This window comes from Dermacentor albipictus, chromosome 1 (assembly GCF_038994185.2).
Source record: "Dermacentor albipictus isolate Rhodes 1998 colony chromosome 1, USDA_Dalb.pri_finalv2, whole genome shotgun sequence".
In the NCBI taxonomy this organism is placed as follows: domain Eukaryota; kingdom Metazoa; phylum Arthropoda; class Arachnida; order Ixodida; family Ixodidae; genus Dermacentor; species Dermacentor albipictus.
In genome coordinates, this window is record NC_091821.1 from 274,920,348 (window position 1) to 274,943,962 (window position 23,615).

The 23,615-nt window shown below is 44.7% G+C and overlaps 1 protein-coding gene across 1 annotated transcript in view; it reads left to right on the forward strand.

Annotated features, from left to right (window-relative positions):
• Positions 1-23,615, forward strand: part of Ide (Insulin degrading metalloproteinase) — a 316,112-nt gene that overhangs the window by 184,457 nt on the left and 108,040 nt on the right. Inside the window, exons 17-19 of the mRNA XM_065440616.1 lie at positions 5,744-5,888; positions 9,006-9,116; positions 15,868-15,988. Of these exons, the coding sequence (XP_065296688.1) occupies positions 5,744-5,888; positions 9,006-9,116; positions 15,868-15,988 (377 nt within the window). The remainder of the gene's footprint in view (positions 1-5,743; positions 5,889-9,005; positions 9,117-15,867; positions 15,989-23,615) is intronic.

Here is a 23,615-nt window from a genome sequence, read left to right on the forward strand (position 1 = left end):
CGAATAAACCCCCTTTACAATATATATATATATATATATATATATATATATATATATATATATATATATATATATATATATATATATATATATATATATAGGGATATACCTGGCCAAAGCAAGCAGGCAGCTTAACAGCAATAGCAGAAGCAGACGATGCCAGCGTTGGTCGTCTGCAGTGCGGTGCTCCTCACAAGCTTCATTGCGCTCTCCATACACATTTAACTTTCTAAAAAACTAGAAATTATTCAGATGTCACCTGTCATTTTTAACTTTAGATTGTAAGTGAATAATATTCAAAACATCATCTATTATTAGTAAGTAAACATCTTTCTGGTATCAGTGCAAATACCGTTAGAATCCAGGTGACGCTAGCGTCGGCTGCAAAAATTGGCCTCGTTGGCCCTATGGGAATGTCACGGGCTTGCATACGTCTCCTGCTTGCATCGTACAGCGACATCTTTGATCTCGGCGTCAGGCCTTTAGGCCAAACATCTGTTGTTCAGCACCATATAAACACTGGAAATAGGAATCCTATTCATCGGCGTCACTATTGTATATATATCGCATGCTGAACGTCGAGTCATCCAATGAGAAGTGGACAAAATGTTCCGCAAAGGGGTCATCGAGCCATGAGCCAGTTCTTGGGCTTTGCCTGGCGGCCTTGTGAAAAAGAAAGATGGTTCCTGTCATTTTTGCATCGATTATAACCTTTTAAACAAGATCACGCGAAAAGACGTCTACCGCCTACCTCGCATCGATGACGCCTTGGACTGCTTGCACGGAGCTAAATACTTTTCGTCGATCGATCTTCGATCCGGCTACTGACAAATTTCAGTTGACGAAATGGATCGCGAGAAAATCACGCCAGATGGCTTCCTCACGCCAGATGGCTTATATCAGTTATTTATGCAACTATTTATAAACTATTTATGCCATTGTATTTTACATCCCTTCAAGCCCAATCATTTCTCTTATGCGTTCCATGGTAAATAACACACCCTGCATGAATTGCTGCTCACATACAGCCCCTATATACATCTGTTCCACAAAGCAAACTTTCACCTTTCTTGCTTTAGGACTGATAGAGGGCTGTTTCATCCATGCAGAATTTGAGCTTCACCTCGTAGACTCAAGTTAAATGTGTTTACCGAACTAAACAGTGTTAATAGCTCTTGTATTTTTGCACCTCTAACAGGGAAACGAACAGGTGAGGGAAAGGCAAGTACGTTACCTTCACAAATGACAGGGTTCTGTTGAATACGGAAATTTGTGACTGCCTATGATGTCACTGTGAAGGTGGTTTTCAGTTTAAACATGATGTTAAATGTGCCACAGTTGCAATGTAATACGGCCACAGCAGCACACACAATGTGCACCGCTTGTGACAAGCCTCCAACCGCAGCGCCACGTTTGACATAGGGAAGCGAAGTGCTGAACTACTCTTCACGCCGGGCTGTTGGCACGCCTACCCATCTAGCCACCGTAGCGTTGCTTGGAACAAACCATTTAGTCTGGAAAATCAAACTTTGGGGCCTGAATTCGTCAGAAAAATCACTCGCAAAAATGCATTAGCACTATGGGAACCCTAATGGTGCATTTATGAAGTCCAGAATATGCATCAAGTCCGAATTTTTGGAGTCCCAAAAATCCATCGGCGACTGTACTCGGGCACGTGGTTTCGAATGATGGCATTTTACCCAACGCTTCGAAACTTCACACCATCACCGATTTCCTTAAACCCACATCCCTGAAGGAACTTCGAACCTTTGTCGGGTCCTGCTCATACTTTCATTGTTTTATCAGGAATTTCGCTTCTGTCATCGCTCCTTTGACGCAACTCCTGCAAGGCGACACTGGCCTTCCTACCTGGTCCTCAGCTTGCGACGACATGTTTACAAGATTGCGCCGTCTGCTCACATCGCCGCCCTTACTGTAACATTTCTACCCCACCCTATGTCTCCCACAAATACATGCGGATGCTAGTGGCATAGGACTTGGTGCTATGCATGCTCAGTGCAAAAGTGGATACGGCAAATACGTAGTAGCCCACCTGAGCTGGACACTAACCAAGGCCGAATCTAATTACTCCATCACAGAAAAGGAGTGCTTAGCTGTCATTTGAGCCCTTGGAAAATTTCGACCACACCTGTACTGCCGTCTCTTCAACGTCGTTGCCGACCATCACACCCTATCTTGGCTGTTGACAGTGAAAGACCCATCAGGCCGCCTTGTCTGCTGGGCCCTCTGGTTACAGGACTTTGACATCCGTGTTGTCTGTCTGGCCGTAAACACACAGACATGGATGCTTTCTTTCGCTCGCATCACATAAAGTGACCTGACCTGCCTTTCCGTCATCAACTCGGTGTTTTTGTCACCAGCGCTCATCGATATGGTTGCAGAACTGCGCAAAATCTGTGGATTGCGGATCTTTTGGACTGCCTTTCTGACTCCCCAGCGGGTTGCCCTTCTCATGCTCTCTGGCGTCAAGCTTCTCACTTTGCAGTGCGGGACGGACTGTTCTATCGACACAGCTACACTTCCAACAGCTGCAAGTGGTTGTTCGTCGTCCCTTGCTGCCACTGTGTAGATGTGTGCTCCGCTTTCCATGCAGACTCACAATGGGCCCATGCTGGCCTTTTTAAAATTTACACCAGGCTGCGCTTACGCTTTTAGTGGCAGGGCACTTTTCTCCTGTAGTGCATGTGCTCATGTTCAGCATGCCAATGTTGCAGGTCTCCTGCTCGCTGTCATTGTGGCCCCTAGCAGCCAATTACGTGCCCCTCTCGACAATTCAACCATGTCAGCGTCGACCTCTACTGCCCTCTACCCTGCACAGCTGCTGGGAATCCCTGGATTGTTGTTGTTGTAGATCATCTGATGCGTTATGCAGAAACAGCTGCCCTAGTAACCGCCACATCCTGTGATGTTGTGTCCTTCCTCTTGCAACACTTCGTACTTCACCATTGTGCGCCTCGTGAACTTCTGAGTCACAGAGGACGTGTCTTCCTTTACGAGGTAGTTAACGCACTCCTTACTACATGCCGTACTGTCCATTGTACTGCTACTGCCTATCAGCTGAATTCTTTGAGTGATATGCTATCCATATACATTGCATCCAATCACACCAACAGGGACCTCGTTTTACCATGCCTACAACACCACCTTATAGGCCATGATGAGTTTTTCCCCATTCTTTCATGTATATAGCCATGAACCTTCCTTTACACTTGAAACGATTGACACCTGTCTGAGTGCATGCCACTGTCCGAAGCTTCCAGATAACGTCGAGAAATGCTGCCAGGTCGCCCACTCTTTTGCAACTGAAGACTAATGCCAGCAAAAGTTTCATCGCTGTGATGACCCACCCACATTCGCATATCAGCTGGACTTTTTGGTCTGGCTACCTTCGATCATTCCCGGTCTTACCTCTAAACTCCTCACCAAGTACCACGATTCCTGATGCCTAGTGCTACAGACGTCCCCTGTAAATAACCTCGTCGAGCTGCGCGTGCCGTCTGTTGAGCACATGCACGAGACTGTGCTGTATTACGACCCAGTCATCCTCTCCTAGAGTTCCCAGGATGGTGCTCTCTTCTCCAGGGGAAGTTATAGTGAAGAAGACAGCCATGTACTTTGGGCACAACATCGATGCCTTACTTGAGGATAGGACTCGTGCGCTTGGTGCCTGATGCTTGATCAACAGGCCTGCCTGCGTGTTGTTTTGGGTTGTTGATTAAACTGCATTACATTAAGAATGACTCATTCGATCAACCAGTTCTCTTAGTCCCCAGCAGCTGCAGAGTACTTGACCAAGGCAGCGGTTAGACCTGTAATGCAGCAGAGGGTGCTAAGAATCTATGGACCCTGACAGGCTGCTACTGGAAGCTGAACCTGGCAATGCTGAACACACGAACTCTCTCGAGTGAAGCTAGCTTAGCAGGACTCTTTGAGACTCTGTCAGGCATTGTGTGGGATATTGTCCTTAGTGAGGTTAGAACTGGTGAGGCTTACATGGCGCTGACTAATGGCCATGTGCTCTGCTTAAAGGACTCCAAGATAAAAAGCAGGACATAGCGAGCAACATTGACGAATTCTACTGCATTAATGACCGGGTAGCAGTAGTCGTTAATAAAACTAAATTGGAGGTATAGAATAAAGGTAGTACAAACCTATGCTCCAACCTCCAGGTATGATGATGAAATTGAACAGTTTTATGAAGATGTTGAATTAGGTATGAGAAAAGTGCAAGCTCAGTAAACTGTACTGATGGCCGACTTCAGTGCAAAAGTGGGGAAAAGGTAGCCTGGTGAACAAGCAATCGGCAACTACAGCATCGACTTTGGGAACACTAGTGGAGAGATTTTGGTACAATGCGCGGAAAAGTGTAAGCTCCGAATAATAAACACCTTCTTCAGGAAGCGTTGGAACAAAAATTGGACCTAGAAAATCCCTAATGGGGAAACAAGAAAAGAGATTTATTTCAAACTTTTTGCCGATCCCAGCATAGTGCAGGATGTAGAAGTATTAAGTAGGGTAAAGTGCAGTGATCATAGATTAGTGATGTCTAGCATTCACCTCAATTAGTGATGTCTAGCATTCACCTCAATCGAGGACGGCAGAAGACTAGGTGGGGTGATGAAATAAGGAAATTCGCAGGCGCAAGTTGGAATCAGTCGGCGCAGGACAGGGGTAAAGGGAGATTGCAGGGAGAGGCCTTCGTCCTGCAGTGGACATAAAAATGGGCTGATGATGATGACACGAAGAAAAGTGCAGTTTTTGCCGCTACTCCCACATGCCCTTCCTTCACAGACGCACCTACAAATGCACAGTGAGAGAGTAAAAAAATAAATACTTGTTTGAAAAATATGAAGCTTGATTATGAAGGTTCCAAAATATACGTGCATTCATTTATGCTGCCAGTTTATTTTAAATGACATTGCATTTTGAAACATAACTGTGTGGAAGTCTTGTATTATGTATTTTAAGTAACCTGCCTTTATATGGGCTGCACTGGTGCAAGACAGAGGTAATATTGCAGGGAGAGGCCTTTGTCCTGCAGTGGACATAAAATGGGATGATGATGTGGGCTCCATTTGAAGCAATACAAACAAAATGTTATTTACTGATCTCCGTCCATGAATAAACTTATTTCTGTTCCTACATGTAGTCTTCATGAAGAATTCGGTATTGAGCAACCAATTTTTATTTAAAAAGCATGTTGGCAGTTTCAGGTTTTGCGATCACATAGGCTTATACTGAATTTCATTGATTGATTTAGAGCAGGTTCGTGTGTCCAGTGGCCATTTTAGATCAACCCACTTTGCTGCTGGAACATGTATTCAGCCGGAAATTCAAGGATGTGTTACCTCACTTCCACCTGCTGAGAGTATGAAAAGGTTTTGATGCTTTTGTTAACGTGAATACACAACAGATATGCCAGATTTGCTAGTTGGAGCTGATCCTTAACGAAAATAGTTTTATAAGGTGTATGTGCTATTTAAAAATTAACATTATTTGTATGCAATAAATCTGGGTGTGTTTACTAGGGGTTTGATGTATCTTTTAATGTCTTGAATCTTTGCAGCTTCTACGATAAACCGTGTTTTGATCCCTCCCTGATAATCCCTCTGTTTGTTATCTATTAGTATTACTCATCTTGCATGTTCCGCATGAATTGTGCATTTTTGCAAAGCGGCAGTGCTTTACACTTGTAGGTGAAGTAGATGTTTTTTATTTCCAGCCCAGTTGCATACCAAGACCCACACCACACCAACATGACGCACATGTTCGTGCGGCTCTTCACAGATGCACTAAATGAGTACACATATGCAGCCATGCAGGCCGGCCTCAGCTACTCCCTTGACAACACCATATATGGCATTGTGGTATGTGCAGCTTACTCTTAATCAGGTTGTCTTTGTGTAGTAACTTCTCCTGTGTATAGCTGCTTTGTGTGGCTTGCCATTTTGATTTCATTAAAATGTGAAGTCCAATTGTTATAGAGAGGAGCAGGTGCAAAATGTAACATTTGCAAAAATGTAACACTAGTTTTCTTCTGCATGCATATGTATGTGCATAATTGGCAGTTTGTAAAAGCACTTTGTGCTTTACTTGGAACCATTCTCTAAATCTGACACATTCTTTTTTTTTTTTTGTCTTTTGAAACTTTAGCATTTCAGTACACACATTGACTGAGCTGCTGAAAGGCATACATGCATGTACCATGAGAGGCACAGGTCTGAGAAAAAACATAAGCATGATGAACTGGGTGATAATTTAACATACCTAGGTGGCTCAGTTGCTATGTGGCTATGATGTTTTTTGCTGTGCACAAGGGCGTGGGTTCAATTCCAGCGGGGGCAGAAATGAAGGACACTCTTGTACCGAGAAATGTGTACACGTTAAAGAAACCCAGGTGGTTGACTTTAATGCAGTGCCCTCTGCATTTTGCATAGCTTCTGTGTTGCTCTGGCACACTCCATGAGTGCACATCCCATAAGCGCAGTGATAGGTGACCCTTGTACAGCTAATAATGCCAAGTGGCCCTTATGTATGCACCGTGTAGATGAGCATTCCAGTAGTGCGTTGTGCTTGACCTTAAAAAGAAACCTTGGTCTTGTTTTTTTGTGTGTGTTTGTGAATATGATGAAATTTGCTCTCCTTAAGTATTTTAATGTGCTGAATGTAATTCTGTATTTATTTTTCTTGTGCAATTGCAGTGCTGCAATTATTGTGTAATTACTACTGCAATAAATTGCAGTAGTAATTATACAGACGCTTGAGACACATTAACACCGCTGGCATCGGCACCGTGATGCTGTCATAGTGTTCACTGTGCATGCACAGCCCGCATGGTTTGATGTGAAAGATGCCCAGGGTGTTTGGCTGCAAGGGCAACTATTCTGCCTGCCTCTTCTGACAGGAGCTTTATGTGCACAAATGTTCCTGCTTTGCGGCTATGGGCACATTCACACAGTTGTGCTAACAGTGGTCTGAGAAGACGGTGAAGTTGATGCCACAAGCGCAGACATTTTTTCATAGAATGTATCTCATGCAACATCAGTGCAACTCACCTCCAGTGCTGCTGGCATCATGAGGTGTCTGGCAGCTGCCAGGGTGCCTTTACTGCTCTGTGGCAGTGGTTACCTTGGGGTTATTGCCATGCTTTAGTATTGTTACTCTGGCATCATGCCAATGTGTCGCCTCATGTACTTTTAAAACATTGATCAGCAAGCTTGAGTGCACTGCTGGACATTGCTATCGCTGCCACTGTTTCGTTCTTCAGCCCAAACTGCTAATTTTTTAAAGAATTTTTTTTCAGGTAATAGTGAAGAAACCATAAATAGTAGTATGAAATATATTGGCATACCAGATCTGTAATTTAGAGCATGAGAAGTAAAATAAGAAATTCGTGCAATTTTTTTATACCAAAGTTATGACCCAACAAACGTTTGTGGAAAATACTTAACAAGTACTAATACTTAACAAGGTGTTTTCTTTTTTTTTTTTTTTTACAAAACATCTTTAAAAAGGTAACCATAAAAGTTCACACGACACGAGACGTGGCATGTGTTGCAGACATTGCACCTCAAAATGCACAAGTTGTTGCAGTTGTGGTTATGAGTCAAAGCGAAGAAGCACATCATGTTGACTTAAAAAAAAAAAAAAAAGTAGCGGAACCTCCCTGAACGGGAATTATCCAAGATACGCATATGTTATATTTGGCTTCAGCATACTTCTACTGTTGTTACGGCTGTTTTGTACATGTGTTGTAGAAACAGTAATGTTTGTGTATGTGTATGGAATTAAAAGCAACGCATATTACACCCATGTGGACTTCTATTTTACATTTCACATTCCATACACATACAGTCTTCTCTTTCCCTCTCATGTTCGTCTTGTGTTACTTCCTCATGTTTCCTTTTGTATCTGTTTGGTCCCAGTATACTGAGTACTGGTCTATGTAGTAATGTGTGAAGTATGATACATTAGTGTTTTCACGTTTTAGATACCACATACGTATACGCAATCATTGACTTCTCCTTGTCTTGTGGTAGGCATGTAGTCATCCGTAGAGGGTTTTAGTAGACTGTTTAGTAGTCGCCTAGGCTGTTTTGCACCAATGTGCATAACATTTGCGCGGACAGCGAGTTGTTATCATGCCACACCTGCCGGCTGCTGTCAAGCACGCATGCAATGGGCTTAGACTGCACTTTCTTCCCCTGTATTGGAAAAGTGTTCAATACTGGGCCATAGTCGGCTATGTATTGCACTATCTCCCCGATCGGCTCACATTTTCTGGCCACAGACGGTGGACAATTTTACTGCTCCCCCTATTATGCTAGGCATTAAAAATTATAAGTAAACACTGTGTAACTTTATAAAGAAAATGATTTTAAGAACCACAGTCTTGCCTTAACCTCGTGACTAAGATTTCACTCGTACTTCATACTATGCGCACACTTGGCATTTACTTTTTTAATTTGTGAAATGTGTGCAAAGGCAGTACTAGAAGGCAAAGGCAGTACTGTAGAATGTGACTTTCATCATTTGGCAGGTATTTTGATGTGGTCTTTTTATATAGTGGCTATGGCATTGTGCTGCTAAGTTTAAGGTTGCACATGTGATCCCACCTGCGGCGGCCGCATAATGACAGGGGTGAAATGTATAAATGCTCCTGTACTTCATGTGCAGAACCCCTGGTGGCCAAAATTAATCTCAAGTCTCCGAGACACTAACAGCGTGCTTGATAATCATACTGTGGTTTTGGCTTGTAAAATTGCAGCATTTATTATGTTTACAATGTATACCTTTGGGGAAAAATAGTCCTAGGTGGATGAAATTTAAATGAAATAATAGATAGCAGGAAGCTTTAGTCACATTGGTTACATTTTTTTCTTGTTCATGCTAACATTTTCCGTGGGAATCTTATGTTGACATTATTACAGTGGAACCATTTGTTTGGTTATTGATTGCTGTACTTTATTTTTTCTTTTTCTCAGCTGAGCATTAGGGGCTACAATGATAAGCAGCATGTACTTTTGTCCAAGATTATGGACAAGTTGACGAACTTTGTGGTTGACCAGCAGCGCTTTGACATTCTCAAGGAATCTGTAAGTGGTACATGTTCTTTTAGGTGAAGGAATTACATTTGTGAATAGAAAAGCTGCAGCTTTGTCTGGATAGCGATATCAAGAGGAAGTTTTAGCTCGGGCCCTACTCCGACATGGCCCATTCAAAAACATGTAAAATGCAGAAACGCTTTTATGAAATAACCCCTGGACAGATTTTAACAAAATTTGTAGCACTTGAGAGGGAAAGGTAAATTCTGGTGATTGTTGGAAAGGGAATTTCTTTTTAGGGCCTGAATTTTCTTAAGAGAATTTTTAAACGTTCGAAATATATAGAAGCACGAAGTTTACAAATTACTAGCTCTGCATCAAGAACAGATATCGCGGTTCTGTAAATGACACCCGTTAGACCATTCAAAGCGGACAAATTCAATATGTCAATTTATAGCTTATGTGAATTTGTTACGTTCTGTACAAGGGTTCTTTCTGCAAAAGCTGTATTTCCATGTTACTAAATTTTTTTTAGATTCATGTGTAACATATCAATTTTGTCTGCTTTAGGTGTACTATCAGGTGCAATTCACATAATTGTGATATAATTTTTCATTGCTGAGTTAGAGTTGTAAACTCGATAGTTTCGTTTATGAAAATTTATGATTTTTGACAATCTTTAATAAAAAATTGACGGCATAAAAAAAAAATTCGAAACAAATAGTCACTTGATTTTAAGCTTTTCTTTTAAATGCAACAAACCTCGTCAAATTTGGTGCAGTGGTTGCCGAGAAAAATGAATTCTCCTTTTACCTGTATTTAAATAGGAGCACTCGAGCTAAAGCTTCCTCTTAAATTGTGAATGTTTGTACACTGCCTCTCTGCCAGTAAAGGGGGCGCCCATAGCTTTGTCAAGCTGTCATCTATGACAGCTTCTTCCATTGGATTCCCACATCACGTAAAGCTACTTCATGCAATAAAGTTTAAAGTTCGAAGTTCAGTTGAATATGGCTAGTAGCAAGTACTGATCTAGAACAAGTCATCTGAGCTTATTTTAATGCTGTAGGATGAATGGTAAGGTTATCACAGTTAAGTTATTCTGCAAAGTGACTGAATAGTTCCTATACAGCCGCGTCTCACACTGGCTGAAGGCTTGTGCGAATAACTGGTGGCTTTCATAAATGGTGACTCACGGCAACAAAAAGTGCACACTGTTCTCAAGATGCCTGTTATTGCTCTATGCATACCTGTGGACTCTCATGAATTTTTCTTAATATTTATTAATTGGGTCTTGTGCTATGATTTTACTAATGTTGCATCAAGTTTTACAAAAAATGGATTCTGTGCGTGAAAACATTTCACTCAGTGGTCTCCAAACCTTCTGCAGAAATTCTTCTGATGGTGAAAAGACACTAGAGGGAGTAGCATGCTCAGAACAAGTTTTATTTATACAAGTTCCTGCAGCAGGCAAAACCAGCAACAGCAAAGTCACTGTGATCTCAAAATACAATGTGCTGCTCCTCAGTCTCTGCAGTACCATGTTCTCTAGGGCTTGTCTGCTGGTGTAAAAGTAATACTGTGCCACTGTGAAGCGGGCAGGTTACTCAGTTAAAGTGCACATTACCAAATCTAAACGTCGCAAGTGCAGTGTCACTTGCAGAAGATTGCACTCCGGTCGGAGTGCGCTCACGGAATGAACTTTGCTGGCCAAGTGCGTAGCCTCGCCGCCAGCAGTTTAAATGGTACAAAATTTAATGCATAAAAAAAGGACACATAAGTTCATTTTAGTGTTTGAACAGCTTTCAACAATATAATCGGAACAGAACTTGCTCATATTCTGTTCTAGCAGGATCAAATGCAGCCTCATCGCATGCCATTATGCTGTTCTGGATTGGTTAGATTTGTCTTGACTGGCATTGACTTGCAAGACTCTCATAATAAAAATCTTTTCGTTTTTTGTTGAAAAAGTATACATTAAGGTTGTTTTTATTTATAATACAAAGTAAAACAATTAATTTTGATAAGTTTTTTCTTTTTAATTTACATCTTCAAAAAATGCGCTCTTTGTCTGTTGCCAATTTTTTTTTTTACTGCGAGTGCGCTCCATTTTACCATTTAGCATTGCATGGCCGAAAGTGTCACTCAAGGTTCCGTAGTGCACTCCCCGTAAGTGTGCTTAACTTGCCCGCTTGACAGGGGTATAAATCATTGTTAATGGAGTGCGTACGTGTCCCACAAAAGGCGTGCCTTCAGAACAAGCTTTAAAAAAAAATCATCCTGTCCCTTTTTCTCCCTCCCCACTCGGTGTCATGGCCGCTGGATATTTACAAATTTTGAAGTTCATGTGTTGGCAGGTGTGTACAGGGTCGTCCACTCTTAGTTGGAATGCCGCTCCGTGCTGCCGGCGCTCCGCGGGGCGCCTCTGTTGGGCGCCGGAGAGTCAGCAACTACTTAAAGCCATGCAAAGCTGAAGACTGAGGTCCTGGTAAACCTTAGGGATTGTTTTCAAACGCTGATGAGTCTACCTGGCCGTCTACCTCTATCTGTGGGAAGGTAAAATAGGAGACTGAAAATGTAGCTCCACCTCCACTATTACTATTCCGCTCTGATTAATTTTCGTTGCGCCAAGATGTCAGCAGACAACAGCAGTCGTCTGCTAACACTTATTACCAGCTACTCAGCAAGGCGCCAAAAATTTAAAATATTGGCAGATCGTGGTGCTGCAGTAGTAGTATAAAGCTACGAATATTACGCGGTGCGCATTTTCTCCCCGGCATGCTTACTTGTGTTCCAAGTTCACCAGGCACGCAGGAAACTTTGCTACGGTTGCTGCAACGGGATAAAAGCAGCTGATATGCTTCTCAGCAGTCTTTTGTTTATTCGGAAACGTTTCTCCGATCGGCGTTCTGCGGAGGCAGTACAAATTTGAAGTCCACTTCACCGCAATACAGGGCGCACTGTAGCAGACAGTGCGAAGACAGTGTAGCAGTGTGAAGCCCCACCTGCGGCTCTCACTGCACCTGCGCAATAGTTTCTCCGCCGCCCGACAGAGGCGCCCCGCGGAGCGCCGGCAGCACGGAGCGGCATTCTAACTAAGAGTGGACGACACTGCACTGTAGGCTTCTGTTAATTTTACTTCGAGTTATTCGATCTTAACCAAAGGTCCTGCCTGGTGCCCATACTTTTCTATAGGACCAAACTTTCGTTATTTCAATCCTGAAATCAGCCCTCGCCAGATAATTCAAACTTGGCTGGTCATCACACATCTTTCTGATGCCAATGGCGACCGCAGTGATGACTTCAGTAGCAGCAGCATCTCTCTTAGTGGCGCTTAGGGTACAGTGAATGCATCAAATACATGTCATCCCTTGCGAAAACTATTTTTTGCCTGTCCCAGGAATATTTTAAAGCTGAAACAGTAGCTCACAATGAAATGTAGTTAAAGCTCATTATAACAATGTATTTAACATTTCATAAGTTGTCTATAGAACACCATATATTTAGAACTTCAATATAATGAAGTGTGTTTATACACAATTTCACTATAATGAAATTTCACTGCCACCGGGAAGAAATACCGAGACAGTGAAAGGAAACTTCTGCGGACACAGATGGTCAAATGGTTGAATTACAAGCGGCTGCTTGTGAATGCACCTCTCAAATCACGCACCATGCGATCGAGAGCGACCAGCGTCGTGTTATGTATAAGGTTCAAGTGCGATAATATTCTATTACACCCCGTACGCTGTATGCTTTGGGTGCGAGTGAAAACTTGCGAGGGTGAGCCGAAAAGGATTGATGGCTCACCACGTTACACCAGCAGCAAGTCCCGTTGCATGTTCTTTTCATTCCGGAGAATTGCATGCATCACAGGATAAACTAGCGAAGTGGTTAGTCCAGGTAGGGTCCCAGTCGAGGCGTAGGCCACCATTCTGCTTGCGATTGCAACTGCGGAATATCAAATGCGTTATGGACTGTGCAGAGGACATGTTGTGATTCTTCATAGACAGTGATAAGGAGCTTTCTGAGAGTGATTGTGATCGGGGAGATTTGACTGATTGATTGACTTAAAGAGGCGCTGCGACTATATTATACCCGCTAGGATTTTCATCGCAACAAGTTTCTTGTGTTATCACGAGGTGAATGCAAAAAAAAAATTATTGTATTTACTCGAATCTAATGTGCCATTTTTTTCCGATAAAGCAGGTAGAAAAATTGTGTGGGTATTAAAACTGAGTACGACCCTAAATCTGTGTTACCATATCGCCACTGGCATTTCAAAATGGCCGCCTTGTACGCGCTTCGAGCCTGGCTACCCTAGCTTCCTCCATGTGCTGTAGTACGTATGCTTAGGTCAGTCCACCGTCAGTCTTCCCATTTTCTGCATTTGCTCTATTAGCATGGAATTGTCGACTGCGAAGACACACTGAGTTTATCACGATGCCACAATTAAAAGGAAAGTGATCACGTGTGTGGAGACCGACGGAAATTGGGCTGCATTACGGGCATTCAGAGTTCCCGAAACTTGCATGCGGGACTGGCACAAACAGGAGAGGGGTTCTACTCCGGCGGCTGCTGCGTACGGCACAGACGTGCGGCCCATATCTTGAAAAAGATCTGCGATGGGGAGACAGAAGGCCGTATTTTGAAACGTTCCACTTCGGCGATACTATCGCCTTGGCCATGGCTCTGCCAAAGTTGCGTGCTAATTGGCTCTTTTAGCAATACCGGAAAATAAATACCGTGAAGCAGTTGTCACGTCACGGTGTTCTTGGGTGCTCCCGACGTATACAGTTAGACCTCTATATAGTGAACTTCAGTATAACGAAATTCTCGATATAATGAAGTATTTAACTTTTCATAACCTCTTTTCTGTAGAAGACCATGTACAGTAAAAGCTCGTTAATTCGAACCGCAAGGGGAAGCCGCTTCAGTTCGGATTAACGAAAGTTCGAACTAACGAAAGTGAAGGAGGGCAACAGTACATTGCGATTTGGAAGCAGTAGGGCATGTCAGAAATTTGGCGTCTCAGAAAGTGATGGCGTGTGCCGCGGGCACATTCCATCTTCAAGTCGAAGCTCTGGGTCCGACTGTGCCACACCACCGATGTCCACCGAAACGAACGTTAGCCGAGGCTTAACACCATCCCAATGAATCGTGACGGCCGATACCTCCTAAGCTGAAAACAGAGGTGCACAACCGATGAAGACTGCCGAGACAAAGACACTGAACATATGAAGGTGGCGAAGGCCCTGATTCGTTGGTTCTTGATTGTAAGCGCAGCTGCGACGTACTTGATTCGCTGTGTTTTGGAGCTTACCGTGCCATCTCCGCACAACATTAGCAGCTGTACAAGATTTGCAAAGCCTCCGAGATTCGCAACGGGCAAGAAGTCTCCGAGGTTACGTACGCCGCTGCCTTCTGGCTGACCCCGCGTCGGTTAGATTTTTGTCCGATTTTGCCTTCTCTCGCCGTTCTCTCCGTTTCGGAGGCAATACAGCCTTGTGTGTAGGCAGTAGGCGCGTTTCTCTGGCCGTGTGCCAGGCGAGCGTAGTTCGAATTATCCGTGAGGGAACCTTCTCGCGTTCGAATTAACGGACTTTTTTATACATAGACTTCTATGGAGCTTTGCCGGACCAAATCGTACAGTTCGAATTATCCATAAATTCGAATTATTGAAGTTCGAATTAACGAGCTTTCACTGTATTTAGAACCTCAGCTTAATGAAGTGTGTTTGTATGCGATTTCAGTATAACGAAATTTCGCTTCTGTGGATGCAGATGGTCAAATGGTTAAATTACAAGCGGCTGCTTGCAAACGCACCTCTCAAATCGCTCCCCGCACCACAAGAGCGAAAGCCTAAGTGGAGCCGCATCTTGTTTGGTATAAAGTCCAAGTGCGGTAAGATCCTATCGAGCCCTGCGCACTTTGTGCTTTAGGTGTGACCGAAAGTATGCGAGGGTGAGACAAGAGAGATGGTGGCTTCTCATGTGCTGCCTTCCCGCTCGAGCAGAGGGAAAGAGGGGAAGGGGGGCAAGCTCGTGGTAACGCACAAGAGAGGTGGAGGGACTAGCCCGGCGAGAGTATAACGATAGTTCAAGATCGCCCTTACCATTCGACCCAGATGTTTTAGGTATTGTGAAGGAGGGTGGTAAATTGGCGCGCATCTTGGTCATAGCTGCGCAGGGCTGTAAGTGCGGCTGAGTGCATACGCATCCACGCACCCTGCTTTAGAGGTAATCTGCCACGTGTGCAAAGAGCGAGACGGCGTGGCATTATGTAAGCTATCCCACCGCGGGTTTATTATTGGGGGTTGTGTAATCTCGAGTTTTTGCAACCGGATTTGTTGGAGAGGCAGATGAAGCATTCGCTCCCTGCTGCCGGGACTTTTTATGATAGCTTCGTCTTAGTGCGGGCGATGCTATCAGCCCCGGAGGGGTGAGTGCATGTGAAAGTATGGCTAGCTTCGCTTAATTTATAGAGCCAATTCGTTGATATGGCGTTGACAAATCATTGACATGGCTCAAAACTATATCTTTCGTTGCCGACTCTCAAATTCAACAAAATGTATTTTTTCTTATTGAAATTAGTTTTTTGCAGTTGTCCGATAATTTGGAAAATCTTACGGCCCCTTCAGTATAAAGAAAATGCATTGGCTACTGCACTTACTTCCATAAAAGGTTTGATTTCAATATAAAGAAATTTCGATATAACGAAGTAAACTGTTGCTTTTACCGACATTGTTATATTGAGGTTTTAACTGTACTTTTGACGGTGATGCAAAGAACTGTTTGTGCTGCAGTACATCCGTGGCCTCAAGAACTTCAGTGCTGAGCAACCTCATCAGCATGCAGTCTACTACACTTACATGCTGCTGGCCCAGAAAGTGTGGTCGCACAGTGAAATGCTCGAAGCCACAGAAGGTAAGTTGGTGCTGATGTACCAATTTTTGGAAAAAAAATAAAAGTTCAGAGCTTCCTTTATCTTCGAACCAAACCATTTTGAGTAGGGGTGTGCAAATATCAAATTCACCGAATTGATTTGAATAGTGAATGTTGTATGAATCTGCTGTGACCCTGCATGTCTTAGAACCTTTGACAGGTGGCAAATCACACTGTACCTGACAATGAAACGGTGCCGGCACTTTACTGTTGGCGCCAGCTACTAGAGTCGCATGATGCATGGTTATTTCGTTTCTCACGTATATTGCCCTTGCGATAACCTACCTGCTTTAAAGTTGGGATGCCCCATCTGCATTTTGGAGATAAAGGAAATGAAGGCTTCCCATGCAATAAATAAAATAGTGCCACAAAACACAGGTCCACTATTAAACTGGGAACCCCATTGGCATTCAGTACAACAGAACATCACTAATTCATTAGTTTGAGAGGAAAACAAAACACTTGATTGTATTCAACTGAAATGCTATTGATAAAAGATTTTGTCAAACCTTCATATACTAGAACTGAGCCGCAATCAGTGCTGCCATACTAATTTGGTGTTCCCTTTAAAAGTAGACCTTACTGTACATAGATTTCTATGTACCTAAGTTGCTTGTAACTTGCAAAATTCTTGTTATGTGATGCTAGGAGACTCCTGAGCATGTGATGCACCATATTTTCTTGTGCAATATTTGTAAGCATTAAATTTTGTGAAAAAATATTCTGATATTAATAATTCATTTGATATTCAGCTTTTTTGGCATTAACTGTCAGTGGCTTTACCCCTGCAAAAAAAGTAGGATGGCTCTTTGGGTCATTTTTGTGCCTTTTGACTTCACCACTGGGCTTATGCACATTCATTAATGTTTGCTGGCAGGCTATTTGGCAGTGCATTCTTCATAGCAGTGTTACAGCACATGTCGACCTTTATTGGGGGAGGAGGAAAGGGTGTGCGCCGAGGCTTTCCTCCTCTCTGGCTTGTGCAGTCTGGTGCCGTGCTGCTTCAAAGTATTGCTGTTGCGTGCTGTGGAACAATTTTGAGATGTTTTAGATCGTCCTTTGTGACTTTTACGCAATGTCCATTCATATAAGGTCGTCAGGGAAGCCTTTCAGTGCATCGGTAACTACAGTATGCGGATATCTCTTGGGGGTGCAAGCATGTGACGCGCATCATCAGCTGCGGTGTGCGTATTTGCGTATATTGGTTTTAATTCAACAAATAGAACAGGCGTCTCTGCATTACCAGCATGAAATGGCAAATCTGCTGTTTATATGATCGCTTGGCACAGGGAGTAAAACATAAAGCATAAGAGTGCATGCTCGTGTACAGCCAACCTAAGGCAACCGCGGAACATCTAAGCGGCAGGCGCTATCAAATATTTATGATACACAGGCATCGTTCTCGCGCATTTCAAGTTTAGTAGGCTTGATATCACTATATGTCTATGCTAGCCTCCTGCATGAGGCCGATGGCATTGCCTAACACAGCGATCACTGCGATTGTTGAACCAGCATAATACATATATAAGCTATGTGACACAATGTCCAAGGTGGATCCCATAAAAAGAATGTGATGGCTTTTTTTGAGAACAAAATTTCCATAATGTGCGAGTGCGTCGTAGAGAATGGAACGAACACAACCGAAAAAAAAAATTCAGTTATCTCTTTCTTGAAAAAGAAAGAGAAAATGGGCTAACACCGCAGTTCGACCTCGCATAGTCACGCCGCACAACGTTTATAAATCTATAAACGTTGTGCGGCGTGACTATGCGAGGTCGAACTTGGATGCCGCGCACTTGGACCATGCGCTATGTAGAACAAATATATCTGTAATCTAGCACCTACCACTGCTTAGGATGCTCGTGCAGTTCGTAAACGGTCGCTTTGCTGGACGAGTATAGTTCGCACTGTAAGGTATGCCGTTATTACTAACCAAAACTATTTTATTCATGGGTGGAAACCTTATCCACTGAACCAAGTAGTCACAATGTAATCTGTAGCTAACCGTTCGAATACTTGTCAAAGTATAACAGCACAGCTCCCACCGTAGCAGAACAGTACCCACACTGTTACGATCGTTCTGTATGTTTTATTGCTCCTAAACTGCGCCTTAGAACTAGAGGATAATACTGCAATAAGCTCACATTAGTGAATGGAACTTTCAGAAATACACACTTGATCTTCGAGGCTGATTGTAGCTTCAAACATGCGCGCACACATCGCGCTGCGTGCTCCGTCCGCCTCAACGCCAGCAGAAAGCCCGGTCATACTGACTTAAACCACTTCAGTACATCTCATAGAACCGTTTTCAACATTGCAGATGCCATGTCATACTAAATAGACCGCACGAGCGCGAAAACAAACGCCAGAAAGTACCGCTGAGCGTATACCGGCCATGTAAAACGGAGCGCTCGCCCAAGCCCGCATGCCAACTGCTCATAGATGGTGCCACTGCGTAGCAATATGGTGGCACGCATGAAAAAATGGTCTTTAAATGTATGAAAGAAAAAAAAAAGTTACTAAAGTACTAAAAAAGTACTAAAGTTAGGATAGCCCTCTTGCATTTTGGAGAAAACTGGAAAGGAAAACTTTCTATGCAATAAATAAAAGATTGCCGCAAAACAGAGGTCAACTATTAAACTGAGAATCTCATGGGTATTCAGTACAACAGAATGTCACTAATTCGTTAGTTTCAGAGGAAAACCACATACCACACTTGCTTGTATTCAATAGAAATTCCTTTGTGTAGTATAGTGTCGCCCCCTGTCAGATCTATGTGTCATCGCACGTGTATGTTTTGTAGTTGTTTAGCTAGATGGCGCACCCCCCTTCTGTCATGAGACGAGCATTGGACCAATCAGGAGGCGTCATCTGGCGTGTGAACCTTTTATAAGCAATAAACAGCCGCCGGTCGGCGGAGTCTTCGTTCCGATTTTCAACGGGAGCAGTTCGCTCCGCATCTCCTTTACTGCGCCGGCGTTAGCCGCGCGTTCGCTGGTCGGGGCCCCCCGCTTGCCTGCCGCTGCCAACACAACATCATTTGGCGACGAGGATGGGATTCCTGCAACGGTTCCGACCGAAGCGCCGGGAAACCAGCGAGCTTCGTGAGTGAAGCGTCCCTTCTGTGTCTGCACGGCCGGCAAACGTCGCCGATGCACTTGGCGTCGCGAGGCTTCCGAGCCTAGGCCTACTCGCCCCCTTGTTCTTCCGTGCCTCATTCCTGCGGTGAGCTCCGGCTTGCCTCCTGCACTGTCTCCTGCACGCTACCCGACATGGCTTTTACGGCGAACCTTCCCGTTTTTCTTGAAGTGCCCGGCCCACCGTTAATTCCCTGGTATCGCTGGAAGAAAATTTTTCAGGCCCACCTCGAAGCGGCCGGCGGTGGCGACTGGACGGACGCACGACGAGCGTCTGCGCTCGTCAGCGGTCTCGGGCGTGAGGAACAACGGAAGCACTTTGCAGCCGAGGAGCAGGAAGCAGCAAGGCAGTTAACCAGCGCAGCGTCAGCTTCAAGCGAAGCAGCAAGGCAGTCGACTGGCGCAGCGTCAACGTCAAGTGATGCGGTCCCGCCAGCGTCAGAGTTTCCGAGACTCTTGCAGCAGCTTGACCGGCTGTTCGCCACGTCAACAAATGTCCTGGCGGAACGGCACGAATTCACCAGTCGAAAGCAGTTCGAGGGAGAAGGATTCCTGGAATTCGTGACCGCATTGAAGGAGAAGGCGGTACAGTGCAACTTCGGCACAAGCTATGACGAGCGCGTCCGAGACCAAATCATACATGGGGTAGCGAACGTCAGCGTTCGCGAAAAGTTGCTGGCTCATGGCGAAACCCTGTCCGTGGACAAGGCAGAAGAAATTGGACGCTCGTTAGAAGCCCTGCATCGAGCGAACCGCGCGGAGTCGGAGAAAATACAGAGAATCGAGGCAGCTCAACTTGGCGCTCCGTCGACGAGCCAAGATGGCCGACGTAGTCCGGGAGGCCATGAAGATGGCCGACTTCTTCCGAGAGGCCGCCAAGATCGCCGACTTCTTCCGAGAGGCCGCCAAGATCGCCGACTTCTTCCGAGAGGCCGCCAAGATGTCCGACTTCTTCCGAGAGGCCGCCAAGATGTCCGACTTCTTCCAAGAGGCCGCCAAGAGGGCCGACATTTCGCACGTGGCTCCTCCGGGAACCGTGGTGCATGCGATCGGTGTGGCAGCACGAAACATATTGCCACATACAGGAATTGTCCCGCAAGGAACCGGCGGTGCAACGCCTGCCACACGTTGGGCCATTTTGCATCCGTATGCCGAAAAACCCGTATTGTTCAACACGTCTCTTCCGCAGAGACGCTGTCTTCAACTTCCGCAGGGCAGCCGTCCGCGTCTGTCTTGACGGTAAGCGCTTTTGAAACTAAAGATTTGGAAGTTCCGGTCGTAGTTAACGGCGTCTCCATGCGACTGCCGGTGGATACGGGAGCGTCTGTCTCATTGATGAAGGCCGAAGATTTTGGGAAGCACTTTGGTCGACAGCCCAGACTGTCACAAACACCAGTGGACTTGAAAAATTTTTCCAAGCAACGCATCGACATTCAAGGCCTGTTTCAAGCCACTGTCCAGTTTTTTCAAAGGTCATGCTCCGTCACGTTCCACGTAACGACTACAGGAACATCACTGCTGGGTTTAGACGCCATCCAACGTTTGGGCATACAGATCGATGGTACGTCGCTGACATGTCGTCTACCATCACTTCCTTCAGTACAGAGCCCCACAGGTGTGCCTCCGGGTTTTGATCACCTTTCCAGTAACGAGTTGGGTCTCGTCAACAACTTTGTGCACCGAATTCATCGGCAGCAAGATGCGAAACCAGTATCTTCAAAGTTGCGCCGACTACCCCTGGCTCTCCGTGACCAGGTCACAAATGAATTGCAACGTCTCGAGGACTGCGACGTCATCGAGCGCGTCGAGGCTTCTGAGTGGGTGTCTCCACTCGTGGTGGTGCGCAAGAAGGATGGAACCATCCGGCTCTGTGTAGATCTACGGGAACAGGACAGTCTTGTGTCTCACGTTCAAGAAAGGGTCTTGCAGAAACAGTGGCAAACTAAGCAGTACGTAGACAAACGTAGAGGTGCTCAGGCAACTCGTATCAAGGTGGGAGACACCGTCAGAATAAGATTTAAGAGGAAAGGATTTTTTAAGTACAGTAAACCTCGTAAGGTCAAGGCCCAGATAGGACCATCTACTTTTCTACTCAGTGACGGGAAGACGTGGCATGTGTCTAAGTTAACCCCAGTGATAAAGGATCCAACAGGTAGTACGTTGTGTACAAGTGACACAGATTTTTTGTACTCGTATTCAAACCTCGATAGTCATTCCGATGACTCGTCTGTAGTGACATCGTCTTCTCATAAGCATCAGTTAAGTAGCTTGTCTGTCTGTATCACTTCCGAGTCTACGCAGTCAGCAGTCGTCTCTGATTCCGTGGGGGAATCGGTAGCCTCCCAGGACTTGTTGGGACTTCGAGAGGAGCTTCCTGGGCAACCCTCTCCAGCTTTGAGCGACAACCACATTCAGTTTTCCAACCAGGGGGAGGGAAATAGTGGGACGACTGGGTCTTTAAAGTCGACCGATACGCGTCGCAACCCCCAAAGTTCTTCTGAGGTACGCACACATCCTCATCGTGACAGAAAACGGCCTCCGTGGCTCGATGATTTTGTTTATGTAGTGTAGAGCGCAGTGCCGTCTTCGAAATGCCACGGCTTGGGGCCTCGATGTGACATTTAGGACAGTCCACATGTTTCATTAACACAGGTATAAAGTGCTCCTTGTTGCGGTGCAGTGAGTTTTGTGCCGTGTTCCTTGTCCGACTTTGTTTGAGTGACTGCCTGTGTTTTGGTGCCCAAGACTGGTGCGCGTGTATGTGAACTTGGGCGGGGACGGATTGAATTTTTTGTGGACTTAAGTGCGTGCTTTGTGTGCAACTGGTGCGCGTGTGTGAACGTGGGGGGGGAATGAACTGAAATCGCCTTTGGACTTAAGTGCGCGTCTTGTGTGCGCGTTTCACTGCATGTTTACTTGTTTCCAGGGGGGGATGATGTAGTATAGTGTCGCCCCCTGTCAGATCTATGTGTCATCGCACGTGTATGTTTTGTAGTTGTTTAGCTAGATGGCGCACCCCCCTTCTGTCATGAGACGAGCATTGGACCAATCAGGAGGCGTCATCTGGCGTGTGAACCTTTTATAAGCAATAAACAGCCGCCGGTCGGCGGAGTCTTCGTTCCGGTTTTCAACGGGAGCAGTTCGCTCTGCGTCTCCTTTACTGCGCCGGCGTTAGCCGCGCGTTCGCTGGTCGGGGCCCCCCGCTTGCCTGCCGCTGCCGACACAACACTTTGATAAGAGAAAAATAATTTTCAAACCTTCATATACTAGAACTGAGCTGCAATCAGTGCTGCCATACTAACTTGGTGTTCCCTTTGTTAAGAATAGACAGTACTATATATCTTGATTTCTGTGTGCCTACGTTACAGACAGCTTGCTACATTCTTGTCATGCTGTGCTAGGAGCATGTGCAGCACTGTACGTACTGCCCAAAATGAGCATTAAGTATGGTGAAACATTTTTTCTGATATTTGATGTTCGATATTTGTCTGTTTTTTTTTTTTCTTGATTCAATTCATTACTCGATCCAACATCTACTACAGTATTCAGTATTCGCACACCCCTACTCGTAAGTTGATTCTACAACAGGAACTTTTCTCAGCCCGCTTCTGTCTGTCTGGTATTCAGTAAGGATGAGGAGTCTCGCATCTGGTTGCTTTATAGGTTCCCTTGGTTCAAGCAATGTCCTGTTCATGCAGCCCCTTGATGACAGTGCTACTAGCTGTTTCATCATTTTTATTTTTTTGTCTCTCTTCTTTTATGAATGCCCATTGAGACTAAATCACTGCAGTGAAGGCTGCTGTGGTGTAAAGGAAATTACATCAGACTAAGAAAGCAGCGAGCAGAGAGTGCCTGGTGTGCAGGGGTGATGGGTGCAGCAGGAATAAGGAAACAGCATCATGAATGCACCCCCAAATTTTGTTACAATTTTAGGGGGTTGGGGGGGGGGGGGAAGCTCATAATGTGAGTAAATCAGTACTACAGCCTTATTTGACATCTGAATAGATGCATCAACATGCTAATAGAATATGCCCTGGGGTTGCTGGGTTATTTTCACATGCTCTGCATGTATAATAATCATTAACGAATTGTCTTTTATAATATCATGTTATAAGATACCTTCATCTGGCTTCAGACAGGTCTGCATTGCTCTTTGAATTATCATAAAGCTTTTCTGCTTTACGATTATCCTTATTTTGGCATCCCCTTTGAAACGAGGAGGGGACAAATAGTCTCCTAGCCTACTTTTTAATCAGGTTTGACTACATCTATCCCTATTTAGCCATTTGCCTATCTGATCTCGATCTTAATTTTTACATTTAAAAGCTCTATGGCTATACTGTACCATTAACTACACTTGCAATGACTCTTGTTCTATCAATCTCTTCCCTGCTTTTTGTTCCCTCAATATTCTAATCGTCTCTTATCTTGACGGCTGACTAATTAATCTTTCTATCTTCTTTGAATCTGCC